Source organism: Dermacentor silvarum, chromosome 3, assembly GCF_013339745.2.
Source record: "Dermacentor silvarum isolate Dsil-2018 chromosome 3, BIME_Dsil_1.4, whole genome shotgun sequence".
Lineage (NCBI taxonomy): Eukaryota > Metazoa > Arthropoda > Arachnida > Ixodida > Ixodidae > Dermacentor > Dermacentor silvarum.
In genome coordinates, this window is record NC_051156.1 from 219,008,699 (window position 1) to 219,032,649 (window position 23,951).

Consider the following 23,951-nt stretch of genomic DNA (forward strand, 5'->3'; position numbering starts at 1 on the left):
ACGCGAAAAGGACAGGACGAAAGTGGACAACACAACAGAAAGACAACGAAACGACATAAACACAACACAAATGTATACAAAGAGGTGACGACGCAACAGCGATGCGTTTCGTCCCCTCTCTGCCATCATGCTGTCCTTTCCGCTATGTGTGCACTGATTCATAGCATTCCAACATATCCAAAGTGTCTATCCTTGCAAACTGAGTGAAGAATAAAGAGAACGGAGGGGCTTGATTTTCGTCTGTAGGTACAACCACATGCTGAAGTACCAAGAATTGCTATGGCATTGCGCTGCTGAGCACAAAGTTTCGGGTTCGATCACGGCCGCTGCGGCCGCATTTCGATGGGGCGAAATGCGAAAACGCTCGTGTGCTTAGATTTTTTAGGTGCGCGTTCAAGAAACCTACGTGGTCAAAATCGACGTCCCCCACTACGGCGAGTCTAACAATCAAATTGTCATTCAGGCAGGTAATACCTCAGAATTTATATTCTCAAAGCATCAGGAGCCCAGTTGGTCGTTCCTAACCTCACCTAATACGCGACGCCTACAGTTGGATGTTCCACATCCGCCGCCACGGTCGTGACAGGTGCTGGCTAACCTTTCCCGGGGCTAGATCTCGTACACACATGCAAATGTCCAAGGAGGTGGATGGGATGGGGGCCACCGCGTTAGCTCATGTGGTAGAGCATCGCACTCGTAATGCATGCCAGGCGATCAGCCAGGCTAACATCTCCAGCATATCATTAAAGTTTGTATCTCTCGCTCTATCGTAATGCGGAAGATGTGGGTTCAGCTCCCACACGCGGAAAATTATATTTTCGTCCACTTCCATGATCGTTTTTCTTTACTATTTATACATTTCAACTAAAGAAATAACTGTTAATTTCCTCCTTGCTTTTCTCGGCTCATTGTCTGCTGGCTTCATGTGGTTGTAACCCTTTTGAACCATATTTCGAGCAGCGTTGACTCTACTTCATATAAACAGAGAAAATAAGAAGATCCTACTTGCATGAGCGGCGTTTTGCGCTAGTCTCCTACGCCGTAAACCGATTTACACCCTTAAGGGTCCTTAAGGGTGCAAATTGGTCTGTAGGACTCACACCCTTACACCCGTTGTGATGTAAGGTGGGAGTTATAGACAGTAAAGCACCCTTAAGTGTGTGACGCGGTTTACCGTGTAGAGGCGCATAAAAGTCATATCGGCACTACGTGAGCACAAATGTACCTACATGTACTTGGACGCAAACTCTTCAGTACGTAAGTGCAATAAATTCACTTATTTAAGTTCACGATGAATCTAATGCGGTGAATAGTACCATTTCAATCTTCTGTATGCATTACAAACTTCGGAAAAGTATAGAGCTCGTTTAATTGTGTACTAAAAAAAAAGCTTTTCTTTGCCAGATTCTTAATCTCGTCAATGAACTGAAAGAAGCATTCAGTAAAAGTATAAGGAGAACTAAATGGATGGACGAATCTACAAAAATACATGCTCTTAAAAAGGCAAGTACCTACCCACTCGACGATTCTCACTATTTTTGTGAACGCCTCAAGAGGCGCTCAACCTGGTTTCCCAGTGATACATGTCTGTCATCTATTCTTGCCTGCTCCAGCTGGAAACCATGGTCACACACGTTGGATACTCGGATGACCTTCTCAACGACACCTACCTGAACAACATGTTCAAAGAGGTCAGCACATTACGGTTGTATATGGCAATCTGGCCTATTGTGAATCACTTCCTTGTGGATGCGTGCGTGCGTGCGTGTGGTAACGAGCACTTCTCTTAAACTCTTCTAAATAAGTAAATGGTGTTGGTATAAAGTATCGAAACCGTTGCAAATTACTTTGCTAGTCAGCAAGGGGAGCAACCAGAAGTGTTCAGGTTTAAAACTTGTAATGCGTGCTTGATATTGTTTAGGTATCGTATACCGTCTGCCATTTTCGCGAATACCAAATACAGCCCTGCGAAGTTAATTCGGGGTGGGCCTCAGCCCCGGCCTAGGCTTCGGCCGCGAGCCCTTGGGCTCGGGCTGCTTCCTCGGCTCGCTGGACGGCCCAGAGTTGATCTTCTAATGTGGAGCTGAGCAGAGCCGCCCCCCAGCGCGCCCTGCAGTTCGAGACTGCCTCCTTGTGGTTCTGTGCTTCTAAAAAAATATTGCCGAAACATTGCTGCCGCAGGCATTCACTGCATTTAGGTCACGCTTCGTGCGGCCTACATATTTTGCATACAATAACTAGAATAAGCGTATATACCTTTCAAGCGTGCGAATCTGGAACGCGGATACAAACCTTCAAAATCCGGGCTACAAAGCCTTTGTCTTGTTTAAACATCTATGTTACCTGTATGTTTCCTAACATAAAGAAAACATGCTCATATTGATAACAATCTCCAGTAATCTCCTACATTGCGCACAAGAGCCACTCCAACGTGTGTATTTTGTGTATTTCAGGTCATTGACGCCAAGCCCGGACAGCCCTTCATACTCAATTACGTTTCATTTCGAAAACAATGGGCCAAGATAAACTTGATGACACTGCACAAGCCTTACAGCAGAGAAGAGTATGTCTTACCTCTATAAGCGATGAACCCTACAAATTTCCTGAAGAAAAAGTCTCGAACGTGCGTTTACCAGACATACAATGACTAGCAAGCCCGCGGTGGACTCTCTCGATTCTCTAGCATTCTCTATAATTCTTTCTTTAAATTGTACAGAGCTGTTTGTAAACGTATGACAGAATACTCAAAACAAAATACTCAAAAGTGGCTTTGTGTAGTAGTGATGGAGGCTTCAAACCAAGTTTTTGAGCATTATGTTCTCGTGGACACGCTGCTAAGAAACGAATCAAATGCCGTAGCAACTTAGCAACTTCGACTGTGTTGTGCTAACCAGGTCAGTCTGGTACAAAGCCGTCTTGTTGCACAAGCAGCACCGCCTAACGTACCATAATAGGGTGGGACACAGATACATGAGTAGACCAATGTAGTAGCATAAACGAAGGAAACCCGCATCAAGAATATTTTAAAATTGACCTCGAACAATTTCATAACCTTGCAGACAGGTCCATTCACTCTTCCTACTTCTCAGAACACCAGTGTATCATCTTTGAAAGCCGAAACAACTTATCACTTCTTTCTTATCGTCGTATTGCCAGCCTCTGTTTTTTCCATAGGTTTTTCTACAGCTCACTGCATCAGGCACCTCACATTGTACTCCTCACGCGCACATCACAGCGCATCGGGCATCCACTTCAAGTTTCCCGCCCACGTGCCCGAACTAAAGCCCTTAGCCCTTTTCAGCCTCATTTTTCTTCCGGGCCACGTAAGATTGGAACGGCCTTCCCCACTAAGTTGTATCTATAAGTTGTCCATCGATGTTTTTGCAAATGCTAGCAGAACTTGAATTTTAATAAAACAGCAACATGTAACCCCACTCTTTATGCATATACCTATAGCATAGTGGTCTTGGAAATAAACTGAACTGAAAAGAGAACAACAAAAGGCTTTCTTTTCAACTGAATGGTGGTCGCCGAACTTTTGAACAATAATGTGCGTTAATTATTATTTTTTTCATCGCTGTGACATTGCTGTGTGTATATTTTTGGTCCTTTTCCTTCAGATGGTCGTCAGGCCCCGCTGTCGTGAACGCTTATTATTACCCGCAACTCAATGGTATAAGTAAGTTGATCAGAATTTCTAAATTACTGAGTCATGCACGTATTCTCGAACGTTTGTTGTTCCCATATTATCTGTATTCTGTTCAGTATAAAGGTTCAAACATGCCTTTAAACGTTTAACACTAGTTATGGCGGCTTTACGTCACAAATGATATATGAGAGGCACCGCAGAGGAGGACGAGCTCTGCCTCTTTAAAGTGTACGAAAATATAAATTAACCGGCGATTTCGCGTTTTGTCATTGTCGAAATAATGCCTCTGTGGCTAGAAGTCCCACCCGCAACCTGGTTTCTTTGCGCACACAGTGCCCATTTGTTTGACTGACAATGCCGACAAAAATTGTCCCTAGCAACATTCTATTATAGAATACTTCTCCGCGTCCTTATTTCAGCTTTCCCTGCCGGAATTTTACGACCACCAGTGTTCGAGTACGGGGTTCCCATGTACGTGCAATAGTTCTGTTCTGTATTTTCTTTTTTCACATGGAGGTAACGTTCAGTTGACAGAAAACAATACAAGGGTGGTCACATTAAGTTTTTCATGCTTTCCTTTCTCAGGTATATTAACATGGGAGGAATCGGAGCTGTTATCGGACACGAGGTCACGCATGCGTTCGACGACACCGGTGAGTCTTTGTGCAGTTGCACTTCCGGTACGAGTTGATCAATTTCTTCTTACTGCTTGCCTGGTTGTTGTCGCTGACATTAGTTGAAGGCGCTGAAAAGGAGACATATGCCGCGTTCGCTACGGAAGGGTCAGCACAAGTATACAAAGAGTACATCCTGATCTGTTCATGTACCTTATCTTAGCTGTGAACTTTGTAAAGGTTAATTTAAAACAACAAATTATTAAAAAGCGAAGGAACGTATTCATATTGGCCATCACAATCAGATATTATCGAGTAAAGTAGGGGTCGACATTCTGCATCTGATTAACGGAATCTCGCTCTTGTACTTCGAACTTGACAATATTATATTAATATGTGCTCGAACTGTCAAGGAATGTTACAGTTCCAGAGCTGCTAAAGTAAGCTCACGGTATTTGATCAAAGAGAGTGATTCAAAATACATAGTGCTCACTGGGGAGATGGTAATGATCATTTCCTGGCAAAGAACGCGAGCCGCATTGAAAAGTTAGACCAACTAAGTAGCCGGTGGCAATGTTGTCGCAGATGACTGTCTGAACCTTTTTCGTGGTCATGGTTTCAACGGCAGACTTCTTTCTTAAGCAAATTCGTCGAATGTCAGCTTAAAAACACAGAGACACGGTAGATCGAAGTGAATATCATACAGAGTGTCCCAACAATCATGTACTGAGATTTAAGAATATGCAATTGCAATGTATCTGGACAGAACGATGGTAATGTTGTTTGCTGTTGCTTGGAGATAGTCAGATTATTTTTTGTATTGCGCCTAATTACATAATTGGTCCTAATTAATTCATCAACTTCTCAAATATTATAGTAAGATGAAAAGTGTCACTGAGAAAATTGTAAAGCAATATGAAAAGCTCCCGGTACAGCTTTCTGTTGCTCAATACGTACTACATAAAAGTGTTTTTCCGAGCGTCAAAGGTACTCGCAAATACACGCAAAGTGCCTGGAGCGGCCAGTCGCGCGGCGATTTTGCGTGCATTCATGGGATTATTTCACGCTCGGAAAGGCACTTTTATGTGGCACGTATTTAGCAACAGAAAACTGTATCAGGGGTTTTTCATGCTAGTCTACAATTTTATCATTGACACTTTTGATATAATTATAACATTTGAGAAGTTGATTCATTAAGACTTAGGTAATTAGGCGGAACACAAAAAGTTATCTGAGTATCTCCAAGCGACGGCAAACAACATTACATTGGTGCTCTCCAGCTAGGTGGTACTTGCATATTTTTAAATCTTGGTGCATGATAGTTGGGACACCCTGTATATTTATGGGCGTGGATGTCAAAAGGTGAACGCTTAATGACGCAGTTCGTGGTAAAGACACGTTAAGAACAAAACATACATTGGGATCACCAAGAAAGGTCTGTGTTCGACCTGTAATTGAGTATTTTTACTGAATGAATTGAAGACCACGCCTACTCTGCGGCTTAATTCTCATACGAGAGCGTAAATATCTGGTGCTTAAAAATAAAATTGCATTAGATCACTCATTGTATGAGATGAAAATGACATTGTAAGCCTCGCTGTACACGCTTCCTACACTTCAGGAAGCCAGTTCGACAGTGACGGTAACATGAAGAACTGGTGGACGAACAAGACCAGGGAAAAATTCCTTGAGAAGATGACCTGCTTCAAGGAGCAATACGGCAACATTACAGATGAAAGACTCAAAGTAAAGGTGAATATCTTTTACTTCAGCTGCTTCAGCAACTCAAGCAAGTGTTCTTCATACAGCAAATATATTAGAATTAAGACTTTTTTGTGTGGGATCAGGCACGACTGAAATCGGCAGGGTTTATTTCTTTTTTTCCCCCCTTTTTTAAGCAAATCTTTTCTTGACACAACTCTTTGTAGACCTACCGGTGTTTTCTGCAGATAATGAAGTAACTTTTCTTTTTCATGCAGTTATCATACAGGCAAAACTTCACACACCTCGAATCCGTCGACTATTGCTTTTAAAGAAAGTCGCGCTTGCGAAAAACGTTTCAATCATATGCCAGCAGAGCTCACATGTTAGCTTTAACCTCAGGCACAAGTGAGCCTCCACCCCCCTCCCATCTTTGCTGCACCCCGCTGCACGGCAACCTTGATTAAAAAGCGTATACAAGCTCTGAGAGTCACGGTGCACCATGAACATCCAGTTTCAGTTTCGGCCAACAAGCGTCTAGCCACCTCGCAGCATCCGAATTTTGAAACAAGCGCTTAGAATGCACTCATTTTTACACCCTCAAGGGTGCCGGTTTGTCCCATGGCTAACACCCTCACTCGAAAGACTATAAAGATTTCCTATACACTACAGCAATTTCAAACTACACCAGCGATGAGAGGAGTCGTAGTTGAAAGCTCTGTATTAATTCTGACCACCTAGTGGGTATCAAAATATCTGACTCGGGAGTGTGACATAGAATAGTTATTTAAGTTTATTTCGTGCAGCATTCGCATCGTCTGTCGTCACTGCTATCATCCTGTTTACATGCCACAAAAAGTAGCCAAAAAAGAAAACTTCATTTGTTCTTATCAACGATTCGATCTGACCCCTTAACGGTAAGAGCGTTAGCCACGACATAAGCAACTCTTTATGCACCTAAGTAAGGGTGTTTTTTACGTTATTGTTTCCTCTTCGGCATCAAGAACGAGCTAAACGTGGGTCAACACCCATAAGGATGTCCAAATGTTTTGTGCATGGCCGTCTCCTCCTCCTTAGTAATGGCCCTGTGCATGCTTTTGGAGATAGAGATGCTGTGTAAAGTGACGCTAAAGAAACTTCTTGAACACTCTGTTTGACTCTCTTTTTATAAGAAAGAGAAAGGCTTATGTCGTCATGGTTGTACAATGAGCCGGGGTTTCTCTTCGCCTCCCCAGCTTAACGGGAAGAAAACCGTGGGAGAAAACACAGCGGACAATGGCGGAATCCATCAAGCATACCACGTAAGTGGGCTTTAGTTAAGTTTAAAAGAGGGCACGATTGTTTGTACAACGAGTGTTCAACTACTTAAAAAAATAATAGTGAACGCTTCCGTCTCATGTAAAGGAGGCACGCAAAAGGAACGCTCGTGGCTCAATGAATGAATGAAAACATTGAAAACAAAAGTACAACTCTGACTAAGCTATGTGGTCGTATTTCTGTAACCAGCTGTCGTATCTCTCTCTCATAGTTGTTAGTGAGTATACTTATTTTTCACGCCCATGTCCTGTGCATTCGGGGCACGTTAAAGATTAGGGGCACGTTTTTCGGAGTCCCTCACTGCGGAGTGTCTCATAATCAAATCGTGGTTTTGGCAAGTAAAACCTCAGAATTCTTCATATTTATTTGTCACGTTCTGCTCTGTACTAGCTTCGATATAACTTTAAGCTCGAGAGCATAACATTAGCCGCGTTTCTGCTGTACCTGTGCAATCACTGAATCACAAAGGCAAAAACAAATTCGTCCTTTTTCGAATACGTACGTAAAAAGAATACAATATAACCGTGTAGAGCTTTTACAACATGAAGCAAGCACTTTCTGAAATAACAGCTGCTCATTTACGCACCTACGTTAATTACAACACTGTCACGCCTGATGCAGCAGGCATCTACACTAAATAACAATTTGTGCACAAGCTGCCGTTATATAACACCGGCACAAACAGTTTCAGTTTGTCGCGTTCTTTTTTTTATTATTTTCGATAACACGACAAAGGTAGAAAATGACCACCGTAATTCACGAGATACCGAATGTACAATAGTCACTGGTAGTCTAACACGAGTAAACCGGCTGTATCGGGTATATGTGAGTGCTGAGTAAAACCCGCGTCACTGTTTTCACATTATTATTATTATTATTATTATTATTATTATTATTATTATTATTATTATTATTATTATTATTATTATTATTATTATTATTATTATTATTATTATTATTATTATTAATAGCATGTTGTTGCTCTATAATGCTCTATAAATTCGCTGATGTTTACTTCGTGCGTAATTGTACAATGTTAGCGCACTCGTAGGATCTGAAATGCTTAGTGGTACTTAGCCGTTGCTGTACATTGTTCTATAAATTTGAAGAATCTAATGACAATGGACATTGCTACCATGAATTTTCACAGTAACGCTGTTGTAACGCTCAACATCGTGCACATGTGTGTGATCTGCTGTCAGACATGTCGTTTGCGGGGGCTCGGACCTTTGTCAGGCTTCGTGCCTTTAGTCTCAGTCTACGCTCGTTTGAATGAATGAGAAATAAAATTCAATTCAATTCAATTCAATTCAATTGCAGGCCTACCGAGCTTGGGCAAAGAAGCACAAAGTGAAATCCTTGCCTGGACTCGAGAGCTTCACGGCCGACCAGCTGTTTTTCATTTCAGTGGCCCTGGTAAGGCTCTTTCCTTTCGCTCTCAGTGACAAGTAGCAAGAAGTCCAGAAGCAAGGTCTGAAAAGTTATACGTCCAGCCTTGTTTAAAAGGCCCGAAAAAGAATGCATTTGCAGTATTCATAAACGCCGCAGTTACTTAATCCGTGGGACACCCTTACAAAGCGTTTTAACTATCGGAGGATCCGCAAGATTCTGCACGAAGAAGAGAGAACGGTGCATGCATACATCTGTGCATCAACCATATGCGATGTGGTTGCTCTGTACCACAAGCTACATGTTCTCGCTGCACTTACACCTCACACCATAAGGTATATACATGACGTATACAATCCACGACATGTCGTTACTTGCACTAGGTTCTTTGAATATTTGTCTTGCTTTACACAGTCGCGCTTTTCACACTTGGCATCTCGGAATTATTTCGTACATTATGCTCGCATCTCGGTAACATGAGACGGCTTGTCATCTGGGAAAGCAACGTTTTCGATTACATAGCCCGCGAGCGGCTCCGCAGCACTCGACACACACAGACTTCAAGCCCGAAATGCTTCCTCCTCTCTGCTTGAACGCAGTAAGCCAGGGTCCGGAGAAAACAAATTTGTACAAAACAAAAGTAATCCACAATACCATTCAATGTGAATCCAATGAAAATCAACGTGACTCCAAGAGTTAATAAGTGGAAACCATTAAACACTAATGGGAAATTAAAGCGTACCACCCGGCAAGGTCACGTAGGCCTTCCGCCTTCCTGCAACGGCGCAGCAGCTCCTGTGGAGACAACGACCTTCACTATTCAGTAAATCGCTTCGTGTCGGCTGCTTTGACGCATTTCATCATACTTGCGTCGACGTTTTGCCGTGTAGCTGCACAAAAGCCACCCCGTTGAAAGGAACGCCATGGAATGAAAACAATAGAGAGTTTAAGATTTTGCGCAGCCAAAATTTGAGGATGCACACGGCCGAGTTTACAGAGCGCAAAAAGGTAAACAAATGGAAAGAAAAGTTGATAGAAGAACGCATGCAGGGCGTGACGTTTTGAGTGCGCAAAGCCTAGCCCTATTTCTAATACTCCCTACTTTTAAAACTAACTTCCTAGTGAAACGTGCCATACTTACGCCTACCCTCTCATAACCCAGGCCGGCAGTTTCATTTAGCCTCCGAGGTAGCTTAGAGGCTTTGGCGTTGCATGCGCTGCGGAGTACGTGGTCGTGGTTTCGATACCAGCCGCGGCAGCCGCGTTTCGGTGGTGGGCAGAATGCGAAAGCGCTCGTATACTTTGCATTGGGCGCATGTTAAAGAACCCCAGCTGGTCAATATTAATGCATGGTACTCCGCTACGGGGTACCTCATAATTAGATCGTGGTGTTGGCATGTAAAACCCGAGAATTTCATTTTGTTTTTTCAACAGTTTCTTTTAATTTCTCTGGTGTAGTGCTTTTAGTCACAGCACATTGTTGGCATTGTCAGTCGTACTTTGCTTCAGCATGCTCCCTTCTCCTGTGCAGACATGGTGCAACAACCCTCGACCAAGACGTCTTCAGCAGCAGATAGACTCCGACGTTCACGCGCCGTCGAGATACAGGTAAGTGGGAAAGAGCTCAGACACGCGTTCGAGAGTTTCCACAATTATAATTACTTCGCAGTTACATCTTTAGAAAATTATTACATTGACATCCGTATGCAGGAAACCCTCGACGAAAGAGTTACAGGCGCCTCCAAATTTGAATCATTGTTACTTGGTTATCTATTCTGAAATTCGACAGAAGCCAGCCAAGGGACAGCACACGTCCAAGCCGACCTTGCCACAAACATTATTCCTTCAGTCTATATATATAAAAAAATGCGAGAGAACGAAGGATACCGTGCAACTGCGAATAAGTAACCAGCTTAAAACCAATAAATAATAAACTGGAAAAGGAGTTAGTCACTCCAAAGCGCCGAAATTTGCGAGTAATGAAGGCGATGAAAAATAAGATAACAATTAAAAGTTAAAGCAAACAAAAGAAGAAGACAAAGATATTCCGGAAGGTGCACGCAGAAACCGTGCATGACGGCACAAACAGGCACTACTGCAGAAGCCCATTTTCTTTACTAACTTCAATAAATACATAAACCCTAGATGTACCCCTGCCCATGACTGCGGCGAGGAACGATTAAAATACGTGAGCGGGCGATACAAAAAAACATATGCCGCGGAATAAACCAACATATAAAACAAGTTAGCATGATTATATAAAAAATTGGAGGACACTTTATCGGGACCTGTTCGCATCGCATCGTTCGCATCCGGCAAGTAGGCTTCATTCACTGCAACACAGAACGTGGGAAAGCCAGCTACAAAAACCAAGCTTACGCCAATCCCATTAAAGTCGGCTTCACTTTTAAATGGAGTGCATTGCTGGGAAGACGTTTTCCCAGGGGCAATATAAGTCGTCTTTAAATAAAATGTGAAGGCTCTAGGACCTTTTTTTTTCATTATTTTATTAATTGTTTGCTATTGCCCCGACGCGCGCGCGTTTCCAAAACGCATTTCTCAGGCCAAGTCTCAATTTGACTTGCCGAGGATGCCAGCGCCATCTGGATAAGATTTTCGCAAGTAGGCTCCCCGAGTGAGCCGGTGTTGTTATGGTAGAAATGCTGGCAAAAGAGGTTTGTGTTTAAGTTTCCTCGTAACAGAATTATGTTTTCTCGTACATTCAAATAACAGTCCGACGCTACCATGTCTGTAGGTTGTGCTTAAATTGTACATTACCGTTTTTCTGTAAGATTTCACTGTGAGAAATTCGATTTTTGTTCACTAACACCTTGCACCACGACGAAGGGCCTGCGCCGTCAGGGTGGTTCGGAATTGTTTTCTCCTGCACTAACACCTTGGCGCGACGCGGAGGGCCTGCGCGGTCGGTTTAGTTGCGAATGATTTTCTCCGCGACGAACGCCGACATGCACGCCGGCGCCGGATTTTCTGCGACACGGGGCCCTTAACGCTCTCGCGTGAAAACCCACATCGAACACATGCGTTCAGACAACATCGTTGAAGTTGTATATGGCACACCAGTGGCAGAGCACACTTTTTTCTAGCGCAGATTTTAAAGCACAGCTCTTAAGCGCCCGTTTCTGCGGCGGCGGTGGCGGCGTAACCGATCGAACGAGCACAGGGAAAGATGAAAGCGAATGCGGATCGCAGTCTGGGATGAAAGAAGCGAGGAGGAAAGCGGAGAGGACGGTGCAGCGGAACCGTGAGGCGGAAAGGGGAGGAGGGCATGGCGAAAGCGTGAGAAGAAAAGTGTAGTGTGGCGAAGATGGCTACGAGATGGCGCCAGAGTAGCGCGCGTTGTTTGAAGAAAGACTCAGTACCATGAATGAAAATAAATGGGCGGCTAAAGCGCACAAGTATCTGTACCTGAAAAGCGTGGACACAGTATGGAGGAAGAGATCAAGAAAGTTGGCAACCAAGTACAGGATAATCGAAACTGTAAATAGACAACCAGGAGTCATCAGAAAGAAAGTGAGGGAGACAGGGACAGGGAAATGGATCCAAATTGCTCAAACTGCCAAACATAATTACTCAGTATAAGTATATAGACTAGCTGCTGCTGTCTTAGCAAGCACTGCATGTTACTTGCTTTCAGTTAAACTTCTGTCACCATTTCATTAGGATCCTAACTGGAACCAGTTGCTACCAGTACAACTGGTCAATGTTCCAGTTGGAATCCAACTGGAACCAGTTGATTCCAGTACAACTGGTCAAAGTTCCAGTTGGATCCCAACTGGGTCCAGTCACTCCCAGTATAACTGGAAATTGTTCCAGTTGGATCCCAACTGGAACCAGTTGCTACCCAGTTGCTTTCCAACTGGGACCAATTGGTGTGTAACTGGGACCAGTTGGTTTCCAGCTGGAACCAGTTCATCCCAGCTGATCCCAGTTGGATCCCAGTTGGAAATTTTCACCTGGGAAGAATGAAAACAAAAAGGGCCATGACGATTTACAAAAATGAGAAGAAAGAAAAATTAGAAGATAAAATCTGTACGGATAACACAAAGGGGAGTGCCTTGCTATTTGAGGCTCGAGGCGGTTGTCTAAGGACAAAAATATGCCGGAGCAAATATTCGGAAAGAGATGAGGTATGTGTATGCTGCAGCAAAAATCCAGAAACCACTCAGCGCGTCCTAATGAAAGGCGAAGGGATTCACCCAGTGAGAACCGTAGGTAACGTGCATCTTCCAGAAGCGCTTGTATTCATGTCAGTCTGCTATCATTTCGATTGATTCGCGGTTCGCTCTTGTCACTATGAATTTAGTCACTCATTCAATAGAGTCACTCATTCAAATGAGCCACTTATTCAAATAAAGCAATCAATCAATCAATCGGTCAATAAACGCTAGGAGACTTGCTCCCAGCCCCGTATACGTAGCACGCACGCATTTGGTCACAGAGTACGAAGTGTGATGGAGATAGCAGCCTACTTTCTAACATTATTGTCTTTCTTCTTTCAGAGTAAACGTGCCCTTGAGCAACATGGAGGAGTTCTCTAAGGCTTTCAAATGTCCCAAAGATTCTCCAATGTACAGCAAAAGAAAATGTGTACTATGGTGAGCCCAAAAAAATATGGATCAAAGCAATGCGCACGGGAATTCTCGTCACGTGACCACATTGCCCCAGAAACGCCATGTAGCGTCGCCTAAGGTGGTCGGCGCACAAGAACCAGCGTTGCTGAATGAATAAACGCGTTTGTTTTGTTTTTTATTTTAAATCTTTATCTAATTGGATCTTTCTAAGCAGATAAGCGTTGGCCTCGCATAGAAGCACAGCGTTAATTTACTGGAAATATACTCGAGACAATTAGAATACAGGTGAGCTCGAAATGTATGCACTACGCGCACACGCCATGACTTCCGTGGCACCGGATGCAAACCAACATGATGTATACACGTATTGCGCATAATCCCGACGACTAACACCCTCTTACTACGATCAAAAGCGACCATAAATTATGTCTGAAATGGGCGTAGTGTCAGTACTTTCAGTGCACAACACTTGGACCGCCTATTATATTGCCGCGACAACTTGGCCACATTCAAGTTGCGCGCCCTTCGTATTGGACACTGTGCACGCCGTACCGTGGTGTTGTTCAGCAACAACAGGCAGCGTTCTTCGTGGCACGAGCACCCGGTTGGACCGGGCTCGCATGCGCCACGCGCACGAGGCAGGACTCGAGAACAAAGAAGAAGACGGTGGAACGCCAGTTTCAGAACGCGACTGTCGGGCATTCTTCTCGACCGCAGTGACTTTTAGTGGTGGGCACAGGTTCGCCCTTATTAAATATTGTTGTTTTCTTAACCTGTGTTCCTCAACATCGTTACAATATTATATAAATGCGACAAAATTCATGGTTGTCGAAAGGCCAACAACATCCGATCATTTACGCGAAACCTACTTGCTAAGTGGATGTGACCAGAAAAAGCCACTCCGCGTCATTTTCATTGATTAGGTCGCTGACCATGCTAGCCCATCACCTATAGAAGCCGCCTGCAAAGCCTTTCCACTCCCTGCAAACCCCATTTATGGTTTCCGCGAAACCATAAATGGTTTCGGTGGTGAAAGGACAAAAGTCAGAAAGTGCGTGATGCACAGGAGGAAGCTGCGCATAATTAACTAAAATTCATTAAGTGCCTCTAACTTATAGTAGCTTCATAGGTCAGGCGTACGTAATTGCGGAAGTGAACGCAGCAAATGTTGGTATCTGTTCACCAGAAATGCACAGTCCGGTGGCAGCTTCAAGACAGCTTGAACACAGCAGCACAGCGCAGGTGTTAGTGTTTCCATGTATAGTTTTAACCTTGCGGAACCTCTATATAGATTAAAAGAACTATTAGCCAGGCTAGTTCGCTCGTGTTTAGGGAAAACACAAATGCGCAATCTAAGACGTTCCCATAGGGAGAAGGACAAAATGACGAGCTCTAGTTTGCACTAGTGTGTTTTCCTTTCTCCATTGATCCCTATATACTCATCACCATGCAGTCTTCTTGTTCGCCTCACTTCCCTTTCCCCCAGCCTACATCACCTTTACGTTCCACTTTTCCTAACTTTATTTCCGTTCTCTGATTTCCCGCATCCTTTACCTCTTCTACTTAACCTCGCCTGCGATGTCCGAGTGGAGAAAGGGCATGTCTATCGGCCTCAGTTACCACCTATCTTCCTGGACGCAACCGCTAAGCAGGTAAATACGCGCAGGAGTGAGTAGTGTGTTGGTTTGTGCCTGTCTGATGAGAACTCCTTGTGTGCTTTCAAGTTTCTCGATCGATTGCACCTGGCAGAACTCATGAGCGCTGCCTGCGAGGCTCCGAACGGGCACTACAAGCATCTTTTTGAAAAATAAAGTGATTTTGTTCCTTCTTCTTGGGTGAAATTACGACCGTATGATTTACTGCACGACAGGAGTACACTGCTGAGAAGGCACACAAGAAACTTCTCTCTTATACAAAGGTGAGAACACGCGAAAAAAAATGAAAAAAGCACGAACCACAATGTGTTAACTAATTATCGAGTAGTTTATAATATTCATAACTTTTGAAAACGTATGACAGTGTTGTGCAACGGGGAAGTTAACGACGGTCGGCGGAAAGAGTAAGGGATAATAACATACAAACATAAGCCTGAAGAAAAAGTAGACTCGTACAAACAAAAAAATGTGGATGTAAACGCTGTGAACACGATGGTGGTGAGCTCGACACTGTCCGTGATTTCCGATCTATCTTGCATGTGCTCGTCGACGCCAGGCACCTTATCAACCGAAACAATGGTATCACTGACGCAGAATCGTCATACGCTATACGACAAGATGACCCCCCCCTCCCCGCTACCACAAGTTTGTCCACCGGTCCTATACGGAAAGCTGCTGTTATCTTACTAAGTCGACCAGAACAGTGATTCACACGTACCTACTACGAATGAATTGGTCTCCCGATTGTCGCATGCAGTTGTGTCCAAATACCTTGTATAGCCCTGTCCTATTCAAACCGGCGCATGGGTGCGCCTCGTGTGCGCATGTCAAAAGTTATCACATTACCCACTTAAAGATAAAAAAATCATGTTTATTCGTTAGACAAGATGTCTAAAGCCTAGTATCTTCAATCTCTGCATGAACGGAAAACCATTCGTTATTTTTTCTATAGTACGTTTACCTGTCAATTCACCAGGCGCATCCATTGCACCACGAGTCACTTCGAGTGCCTGTATGCCCCCTATACACTGCTATCTGCGAGATATGTGGTTGCTATCAGCGGCCAGGATCTACATGCTCTGATGCCCGTGCGAACTATCAGTTCTTCACACGGTCCATATCGCCGGAGAGCGCAATCGGCTTGCTCGAGGCACCGCTACATGAACTACTTTCCGGGAGAGAGATACTAGTTTGGAACGAAGACGAGATACGCCTTACTGCAATGGTGGAGGAAATCGGGTTCATGCAGTACTATGACTGTCCCACTATTTGAGGACACCTCAACTGCACTGCACAAGATTATGGGAAGTAAAAAAGAGCAATAAAATTTGGAGATGGCTGTCATTATAGTGCTGTTATCTTAGCTCTCACGACAACGCGTGCGGGAGGTCCACAAGACTGCTGGCGCCCATGTAACTGGGAGGCGTCGGCGAAAGAGAGAAGACAGCATAGATACAAGTTTGGATACAAGTTGTTAGCTGTATTCTTTCGATGTACGTCAAAATAATGGCTCTAAAATCGTACATTCCTTTGACACTTCTCCTATAGTCAATTGTGGTATTCGGTGGCATCATCATATGCAATGTGTCCCAGCTAACGTTAACCAAGCTGGTCAACGTAAAATAGATACATTTACAAGAAATACGGTGTTCGGTTGTCATAGGTCTGACGACCAAGAACAATAGGTCTTCAAATTGTATCCTCTAATAGATGGACTTCAGCCATGCTTGCATAATACCAAAACAAAGAGTGCGTGAGCAAAGTGAGCCTCGTGTCCTGCACTGTGCAATAACCTGCACTAACGACAAAGTGACACAACGCACCTCAAAGATCGGGATATACTATACACAACGCGTTTCTAAGAACGACCTGATGAGCATATATATATATATATATTATATATATATATATATATATATATATATATATATATATATATAAGGTGTTCTTTTTTAATTTTGTTTATTGGTCTTTTTAGCTGAACCTAATATTTAAGAATTGCCTGTGGCTGTATAATGGTAAAATCTAACCCTTGATCTAACGCTTTAGAAATCAAAATATTTAATTGAATAATTTACATAATCGCACTAATTACATTTTTCACTAACTAATTTACGGCGCATATTTAAATCTAAGAATTGTAGCTAGTGAGTTTGCAAGGCATTTCGACTTGGAACGAATTCTGAGAATGGCTCTTGTTTCGAGATAGGCGCGGTCAAGTTTGTGGTAAAAATGCACAGTTCCACTTACATTTTAAAGAAAACTACTTTATGCATTGAAGCGCTAAAGTAACTGGAACGCCAATGCATTTCTTCGGACACCTTGAAAATTAATACCTCTAAACTGGTACAGTCCTGAGAATTCCTTCCAAGTGGATACGCCTTGCGAACGCACTGGCTATAATTCGTAGATTGAAATACGTGCCGTAAATGAATAAATAATTAAGGTTACAAGAGTAACTATGTTAATTATTCAAATGAGCATTTTCATTTCTCGTAGAATTAATGGCCGCCTCATCGAGTAATTTAGATCGATTAAGATTAAAAATTGACCTAACTGCCACAGACAATTTTGAAAATTTTGGTACAGTTTTAAAAAAAAGAAGCACTTTGTATAGCCATAACCTTTAGGAGTACAATTTTTGCAGGTGTGCACTTATGCATCGGGACGAATAAACAAAGTTATGAACCTATATTTGTATAACTAGCGTTCTGCATATATGTGCGACACAACGCAGCCCACAACGCCCACAACTATTACTCGAACATAATGATAGAAGCTACAGTTTTTCTGACCATCCCATTAAGACCGCCACTACATAGCATAATAGACCACAGGTGGCGGTGGCACATTACCTCTTACTAACCGGGCTGTGAAACCTACTAACTGCTAAGTAAAGGCAGAACTTACTGTAAGTCTGAATTATCCGAAGTAGTAAGCAGCAAGTAAAAGGGGATTAATGAGTGGTAAATTCAGTGACTACGCCCATTACTACCTCTTTTTTTTATTTTCTAAGAGTGAAAATCATCAATTTGAAAAGCCGTTTGAAGTCTAAAAAAAAAGAAGCACTTTGTATAGCCATAACCTTTAGGAGTACAATTTTTGCAGGTGTGCACTTATGCATCGGGACGAATAAACAAAGTTTTTTTATTTTCTAAGAGTGAAAATCATCAATTTGAAAAGTCAGTTTGAAGTTTTAAAAAAAAGAAGCACTTTGTATAGCCATAACCTTTAGGAGTACAATTTTTGCAGGTGTGCACTTATGCATCGGGACGAATAAACAAAGTTATGAACCTATATATTGCCTAAGCTGCGTTTAAAGACGCAGCTTAGGCAAAGCCATATCCCCACGTTGGATGGACCGACACGCTTGCAGCTTCCGTAGACATGCACTAAAACCAGAGTTCGTTCTGGCTATTTCTGTAAGAAACTCTGTGCTCTAGCTCGAAGGCTCACAAACCGAGCAGAGCCTCGACCACACTCTCAATCCCCACAAACATTCCAGGAGAAGCCAAGCTAGGAGAACAACGACCCATCGCGAATGGCCCCACGCGAAGTTCTTGCTAACCAGCGGGGCACGCGACAAAAATGCAGCGCGCCCCTCAAATCATTAGAAGGGGAGGACGCCGTAGACCTCCGTAGGATCCAAACGGGGGGTCTTTCCAAACTTACAAAGATTAAAAACAAAGGGTTTTTTTTTTTTTTTTTTTTGAACTCTGTATGGGCACGCCTGTCCGTGGTGTGGCGGCTGGCCATCGCTATATCACATTTCGTAGGGTTGCCAAAACATACCAGCAAACTTAAATATCTTTTTAGGTAAATTTAAACTATCAAACACTTTGGAGCAATTGGAGGCACAACTCGCCAGCTCTGACCCGGAGGTACAGCTTGCGCTTCTGGGTCACGTCAGGCAGGCAGCAGAAGCAAGTGGAGCGCTGGACTTGGGTCCCCACCCATCGAGCTCATAACCCCTTACCCGAACCCCTTTTCAATAAAGTTATTCTTCTTCTATGCTGGACGCTGTTTCGAGCCATCGCGGCAGGCAGATGTGTCCCCGCTGCACCCACCGAGAGAGTCTCGCGCGCCGGCCGAAAGAAGAGGTTCGCGAGCGCGGGCGCTAGGCCCCGACGGAAGCCGCAGCCGGAGCTTCGTTCCCCTCCAATGTCGTGGGCTGTGCTCGCCCGGGCGCTCCTGGTGGCCGTCCTCCTGCTGCTGGACGCCGGACGCCGCGGGCATGCCGCCTCCCGTGAGTGCGTGTGTGTGTGTGTGGCGATCACGCCGTGCGTGTACGTCACGACGTCGTGCTCCGTACGACTCGTGTGGACGGCTGCACTGCAATGCTCTATGGTTCATCTACAGAGCTTCATGGTCTAACAGCCCGCAGGGCTCCTCAAGCCCATGTCCCCATCTCTTGTCCCTCATCGTGCGCTGAGCGTTCTGGAAATACCGCGCTTGCTTGTCCTCATGTTTAAGAGTGCAGTCACGTGTTAACTACATACACATGCCGATCGTGTACCCGTGCATGTGTGCACATGCCCTGTGCAACTGTATAGCACGGGGCGCGCAGCTCACTACCCCTTCAATTGTACAGTCAACCACAAAATTCTACGGAACACGAAATCTGAGAAAAAGCTGAATATATGCGCAGCCTCACACACATCCTCTACCAGTATATGTGAACAACATTGTGATGCTCGGTTTTACTGACTACTGTTACAGGCTGCTCAGAAATTGAACGTTTCATGAGATCCCGTGGTCCGTAAACTTTTGTGGTTGACTGTGCATCTCTATATGGCTATTTACTTTTTTTTTTTCTTCTTTTTTGTCGCAGTCTCATAAAGCGGCTGGTCCCATATATGGACAGAAGTGGTCGCTTTGGTCGGAAACCGACTGTTTTGGGTCAGTCGCTCGCGGCTCGATCGCCCGTGTGAATACGTTTGAAAGTCAAGCGATCAGCAAGATGGCATGGCCGGGCTAAATGAAGTTTGGAACGAGTCCAAGGAGTGCCACGGGTGTACGAATGCCTATCGTGTTGTGCGAGATAGAACGTCTCATTCAGAAATGTAATCATCTCTAAAGCAACGAGTCACCGGGAAAATCACAAGGATACTGCTCCCGGCCAAAGTCTATGAACAGTCTGTGCATTAACGTGGGCATATAAGTATGTTATGATGAACGCTAAAGCATTGTAGGTTTCATTGCATACGCAGATGTATGCAAAGAGAGCGAACAAAATGCTCACTAGAACAAAGCTCATTAGACTGTCTTTATTTTTTTTTCTCTGTTCATTGTCTACGCTCTAAGAAAGCATTTTTACCCTTTGGGTCTTGCCCCCTATAGACGTCTTGTTAGTCAACCAACACGGTGAGCAGCTGCGTCCGTTGGAGTCTCGCGCGGGTCCCACACAGCCTGTAAATCAGGGACCCTCCTAAGGTTTCCTTCCTCCATGCAGGTTACCCAGGGTAGTGAATATGATACACTGACATCATCCTATAGGCGCCATATTGGAGAATCATCACGATTAAAAGCTGCGTCCGTGATGTATTCATCATGTATGTTGCGTGCATTTCGTCTCTTCAATGTACACTGCGTTCCGAGTACTTTCAGGTCGCAAACAGCATGCGTGTATCGGCATCACATAGCGTTCCCAACACAGCGAGCGCAAAGTGCAAGAAAGTGTATGCAAGATTGATGACATTGTTCGTGGACAAGATAAGCATCAGATGGTGTAATTTTTTTTAGAGTGTAGAGATCATTCGTGTTTCTCATCGATCTCATCGAGATGTGCCAGAGCAACGGTTCATTGGTTTGCTGTTAATCGCCGTTTGTGTACCGTCAGCTCGGCCAGAGATCATCCCATCTTCGAAGTTATAGATTTGTTTAACAATACAACTGGTAGACTCGTCAAGAAAAAAGCCCACACGTGCGCAGCTTCACGGAATCCGTATCATGCCGTGCACTGGCCTATCTAACACGCATTGTAAGAAAGCGAACACAGACACTCGAAGGAAACTGAGTTCTTTGCGCGGTGTACAGACGACGGGCAGTCTCCGGTGGCCGAGCTCACCTGGTGGCGGCAAGTGGCCGAGGAAGCCAGCGTCAAGAACAGCGCCTCGTCAACGCCGCAGTCAGGAGGGAGCAGCCAACAGCCCTCCAGCGGCGGCAACGATGGCGTCATGGCCGTGGCTGAGGTCGGCAAGCCGGGCAAGATCGTGCTGCTCTCGCCTGGACAGCTGCTCAACGACACCGGCGCGTACCGCGTATCCGGCGACGAGCGCGTCCGCAAGGCGGCAGGGTTTGAGATCGCGTACGACTACTACTTCAAGGCATGTATATATACCGCTTTCCAGATTTTGTGCGGATTGCGACTATCTCTTCTCGTGCATTATATATATATATATATATATATATATATATATATATATATATATATATATATATATTAATGGAAATGAAAATGGATGAAAAAACTTCTATTGACGCCTGCGGCAGAAAGGATGTTCCACGTCCGCCGCCATGGTTTGTGAGTGGTGGCGCTGGCTAACACTCCCAAGGTTAGTTCTAGTTGTAAAACATAAATACCCCAGAAAGTGGATGGGAAAACGGCTCCGCGGTAGCTCAATGGTAAGAGCATCGCACGCGTAATGCGAAGACGTGGGATCGTTCCCCACCGGCGACCAGTTGTTGTTTCATCCATTTTCATTGCCATTAATTTATCATTTCTTTAATTCAATTAGTAAGTACAAGTAATTTCCCTTATGCTATCCTTGCTGTCATTGTTTGTTGGCTTCTTATATATATATATATATATATATATATATATATATAGAGAGAGAGAGAGAGAGAGAGAGAGAGAGAACAGAATCGCGAAACGGCGCGAGTACTTTGTAGCATAATAAACTTTAGCAGATGCAGGATGACACAAGAGACAGGACAAGGAGCTACTCTCAACTGAAATCTTTATTATGTAATATGCCTACTTATACGAAAACTGCCATAAGGGTCATGCGTATAGAAGCCATTATGAGAAAAAGAGCAATGTCATACAAAAGATTATTTTATTCAATTGTATGGACACTCCAAGCGCATTTCTACCGTCGCCGTGATGTTCCGTATACAGTCCACACACGATAACATCCTCGCCGCGCGCCGTCCGCTGTATGTGCGAGTGAAAGCTTGTGAGGGTGAGCCGACGATCGCGGCTCAATCTCGCGCGCACGAAGAAATGCGGGGTGGAAGCGTGCCGTCTTCTGTGGCGCGCGAGGCACGGGGAGGGGGGGGGGGGGGGTGCCGAGGGAGGGGGGTTCTAAGTAGAAGCGGCTGCTGCTTACGGCGGCCGTATCTTGACAGCTATCTGCGACGTGCACAAAGTTCGCGCCCGCGCGGGCGTCCTCCTCAAAGCGATCTGCGATGTGGGCAAAGTACGCCCAGTGCCGGTAGCTTCGTATGCGCTGTGATTTCGGCGTTGAGTTCGCGTTGAAGCGAGACAGCACGAAGGTCGATTCGCACGCTGCTGTTGCCGCGCTTCCTGACTGCAGTGTTTTGACAGCGAGTTTCCGCTGTCATCGAGCGAGATGTGTTCTTGTTAAGCTGTGCGCGCGTGTCTCCGTGCTTGTTAGTTTAGTTAGTAAGCGAATTTGTTCAAGTTTATATGCCCGATAAAACTAATACTCCTACTTCGTATAGCTGTCTACTAATTTGCTATCGCAATGGATGCTTCGCCTTTCGGCCAAAACTGCGACTTTTTAATTTTATTTTAATTATGATGTTTTACGTGGCGAAACCATCATCTGATTATGAGACTCTGTAGTGATATACTCCGGATGAATTTTGACCACATGGGGTTCTTTAACGTGAGCCTAATACACATGCCTATTTGCATTTCACCCCCATCGAAAAGCGGCCGCCGCGGCTGGGATTCGATCCCGAGCCCTCGGGATTAGTAGCGCAGCGTCATAGCCACTACGCCAACACGGGCGGTAGAAAATATTATTAACAAAAAATAAGAGTCAAGCTGGCCTCAAACAGACCGTGATATTGAAAAAAGGAGCAAGGATACCAATGCCCGAGAATTCTCAGATTGGAATGTGTGTATGTTACTTCTAGTACTCTTTGTACAACACTGAAGCCCGCACATTTGGGTCCTCTTTGTTCAGGAAAAGTCTACGAAAGTTACCAGGATGAATTCTCTTTTGTTTTTAATGGCAACGCTGTTTTTCTTTTCGTATAGCTTATAACGTTGCAAGTAAGCGCATTTACCCCCCACTCACGTTAAGAATTACATTTATGCGATTCTAGAAAGCACCTCGCTTACACATTCAGTGTAATACTACTGCAAATCTAGCTTAACATTTACTTAAAAGTGACCGAGAAAAAAGCAAATGAGGTCTCTTCTGACCGTGCGCGGACGCTTACGTTTTGTTTTGTATACTGATGGTTGAGAATTTGGACTCAGCGCTTGCATGAATAAAGGTCCGCTGCCGCTCGAGAACGTGGCAGTATCGTTCTTCAATTTGTTGAAGCCTGCATCTATACGCTATACCAGAGCTCTTGACAACCCTTCTTGCTCGCGCAACGCGCAGCCTCAAGACCCGAGCGTGCCGAACAACAACTTCAAGAGCATGACCAAGAAGTCGATGCCGCTGATCCTGGCCACGTCCTTCCTCATCATCTTGATCGTGTGCATCGCTGTCTGCATCAGCGGCATCTGCTGGGAGCGCACGCGAAGGCTGGTCGCATCGCGCATGTCGTCAGGCGGCCCCGTGGAACCGTCCGACATGACGGCGCGAAACGCGGCCGCGGGCGACTCGGGAATGTCTGCCTACGGCAACGACAAGTACATGATTTGACGCGCCGTCACCAGCACCGACATCGCGGCGTCACATCAGCGCATACGTCATCGTCACCGCCTTATAGGGGGAAAGAAAGACCGTCGTTCCCTGCCAGGCTTCGTTCACACAGAAACGTCTTCGAAGGGGCCGGATGCGCATGAAGCGTTCTTTAAGAAAACGACGACGCAAAGAATAAAGAAAAT

At 44.6% G+C, this 23,951-nt stretch overlaps 3 protein-coding genes across 6 annotated transcripts in view; 2 read left to right on the forward strand and 1 right to left on the reverse strand.

The window, feature by feature from the left end:
* The window catches only part of LOC119446682 (membrane metallo-endopeptidase-like 1), a 41,527-nt gene extending 28,086 nt beyond the window's left edge, over positions 1-13,441 (forward strand). For all 4 annotated transcript variants that reach the window (XM_049664329.1, XM_037711175.2, XM_049664328.1 and 1 more), the window contains 11 exons: positions 1,405-1,503; positions 1,614-1,691; positions 2,454-2,563; positions 3,621-3,679; positions 4,069-4,120; positions 4,235-4,302; positions 5,885-6,015; positions 7,200-7,265; positions 8,602-8,697; positions 10,202-10,278; positions 13,191-13,441. In XM_049664329.1, the coding sequence (XP_049520286.1) occupies positions 1,405-1,503; positions 1,614-1,691; positions 2,454-2,563; positions 3,621-3,679; positions 4,069-4,120; positions 4,235-4,302; positions 5,885-6,015; positions 7,200-7,265; positions 8,602-8,697; positions 10,202-10,278; positions 13,191-13,290 (936 nt within the window). In that variant the 3' untranslated portion in view covers positions 13,291-13,441. The remainder of the gene's footprint in view (positions 1-1,404; positions 1,504-1,613; positions 1,692-2,453; positions 2,564-3,620; positions 3,680-4,068; positions 4,121-4,234; positions 4,303-5,884; positions 6,016-7,199; positions 7,266-8,601; positions 8,698-10,201; positions 10,279-13,190) is intronic.
* The window catches only part of LOC119444205 (neprilysin-1-like), an 85,725-nt gene extending 64,606 nt beyond the window's left edge, over positions 1-21,119 (reverse strand). The window contains exon 1 of the mRNA XM_037708643.2: positions 20,985-21,119. The gene's annotated coding sequence lies outside the window, so the exon portion shown is untranslated. The remainder of the gene's footprint in view (positions 1-20,984) is intronic.
* Positions 18,471-23,951, forward strand: LOC119445225 (uncharacterized). Its single transcript, XM_037709547.2, has 3 exons — positions 18,471-19,163; positions 20,954-21,243; positions 23,500-23,951. The coding sequence occupies exons 1-3, from the start codon at positions 19,079-19,081 to the stop codon at positions 23,764-23,766; spliced, it is 642 nt and encodes a 213-aa protein (XP_037565475.1). The 5' UTR covers positions 18,471-19,078; the 3' UTR covers positions 23,767-23,951.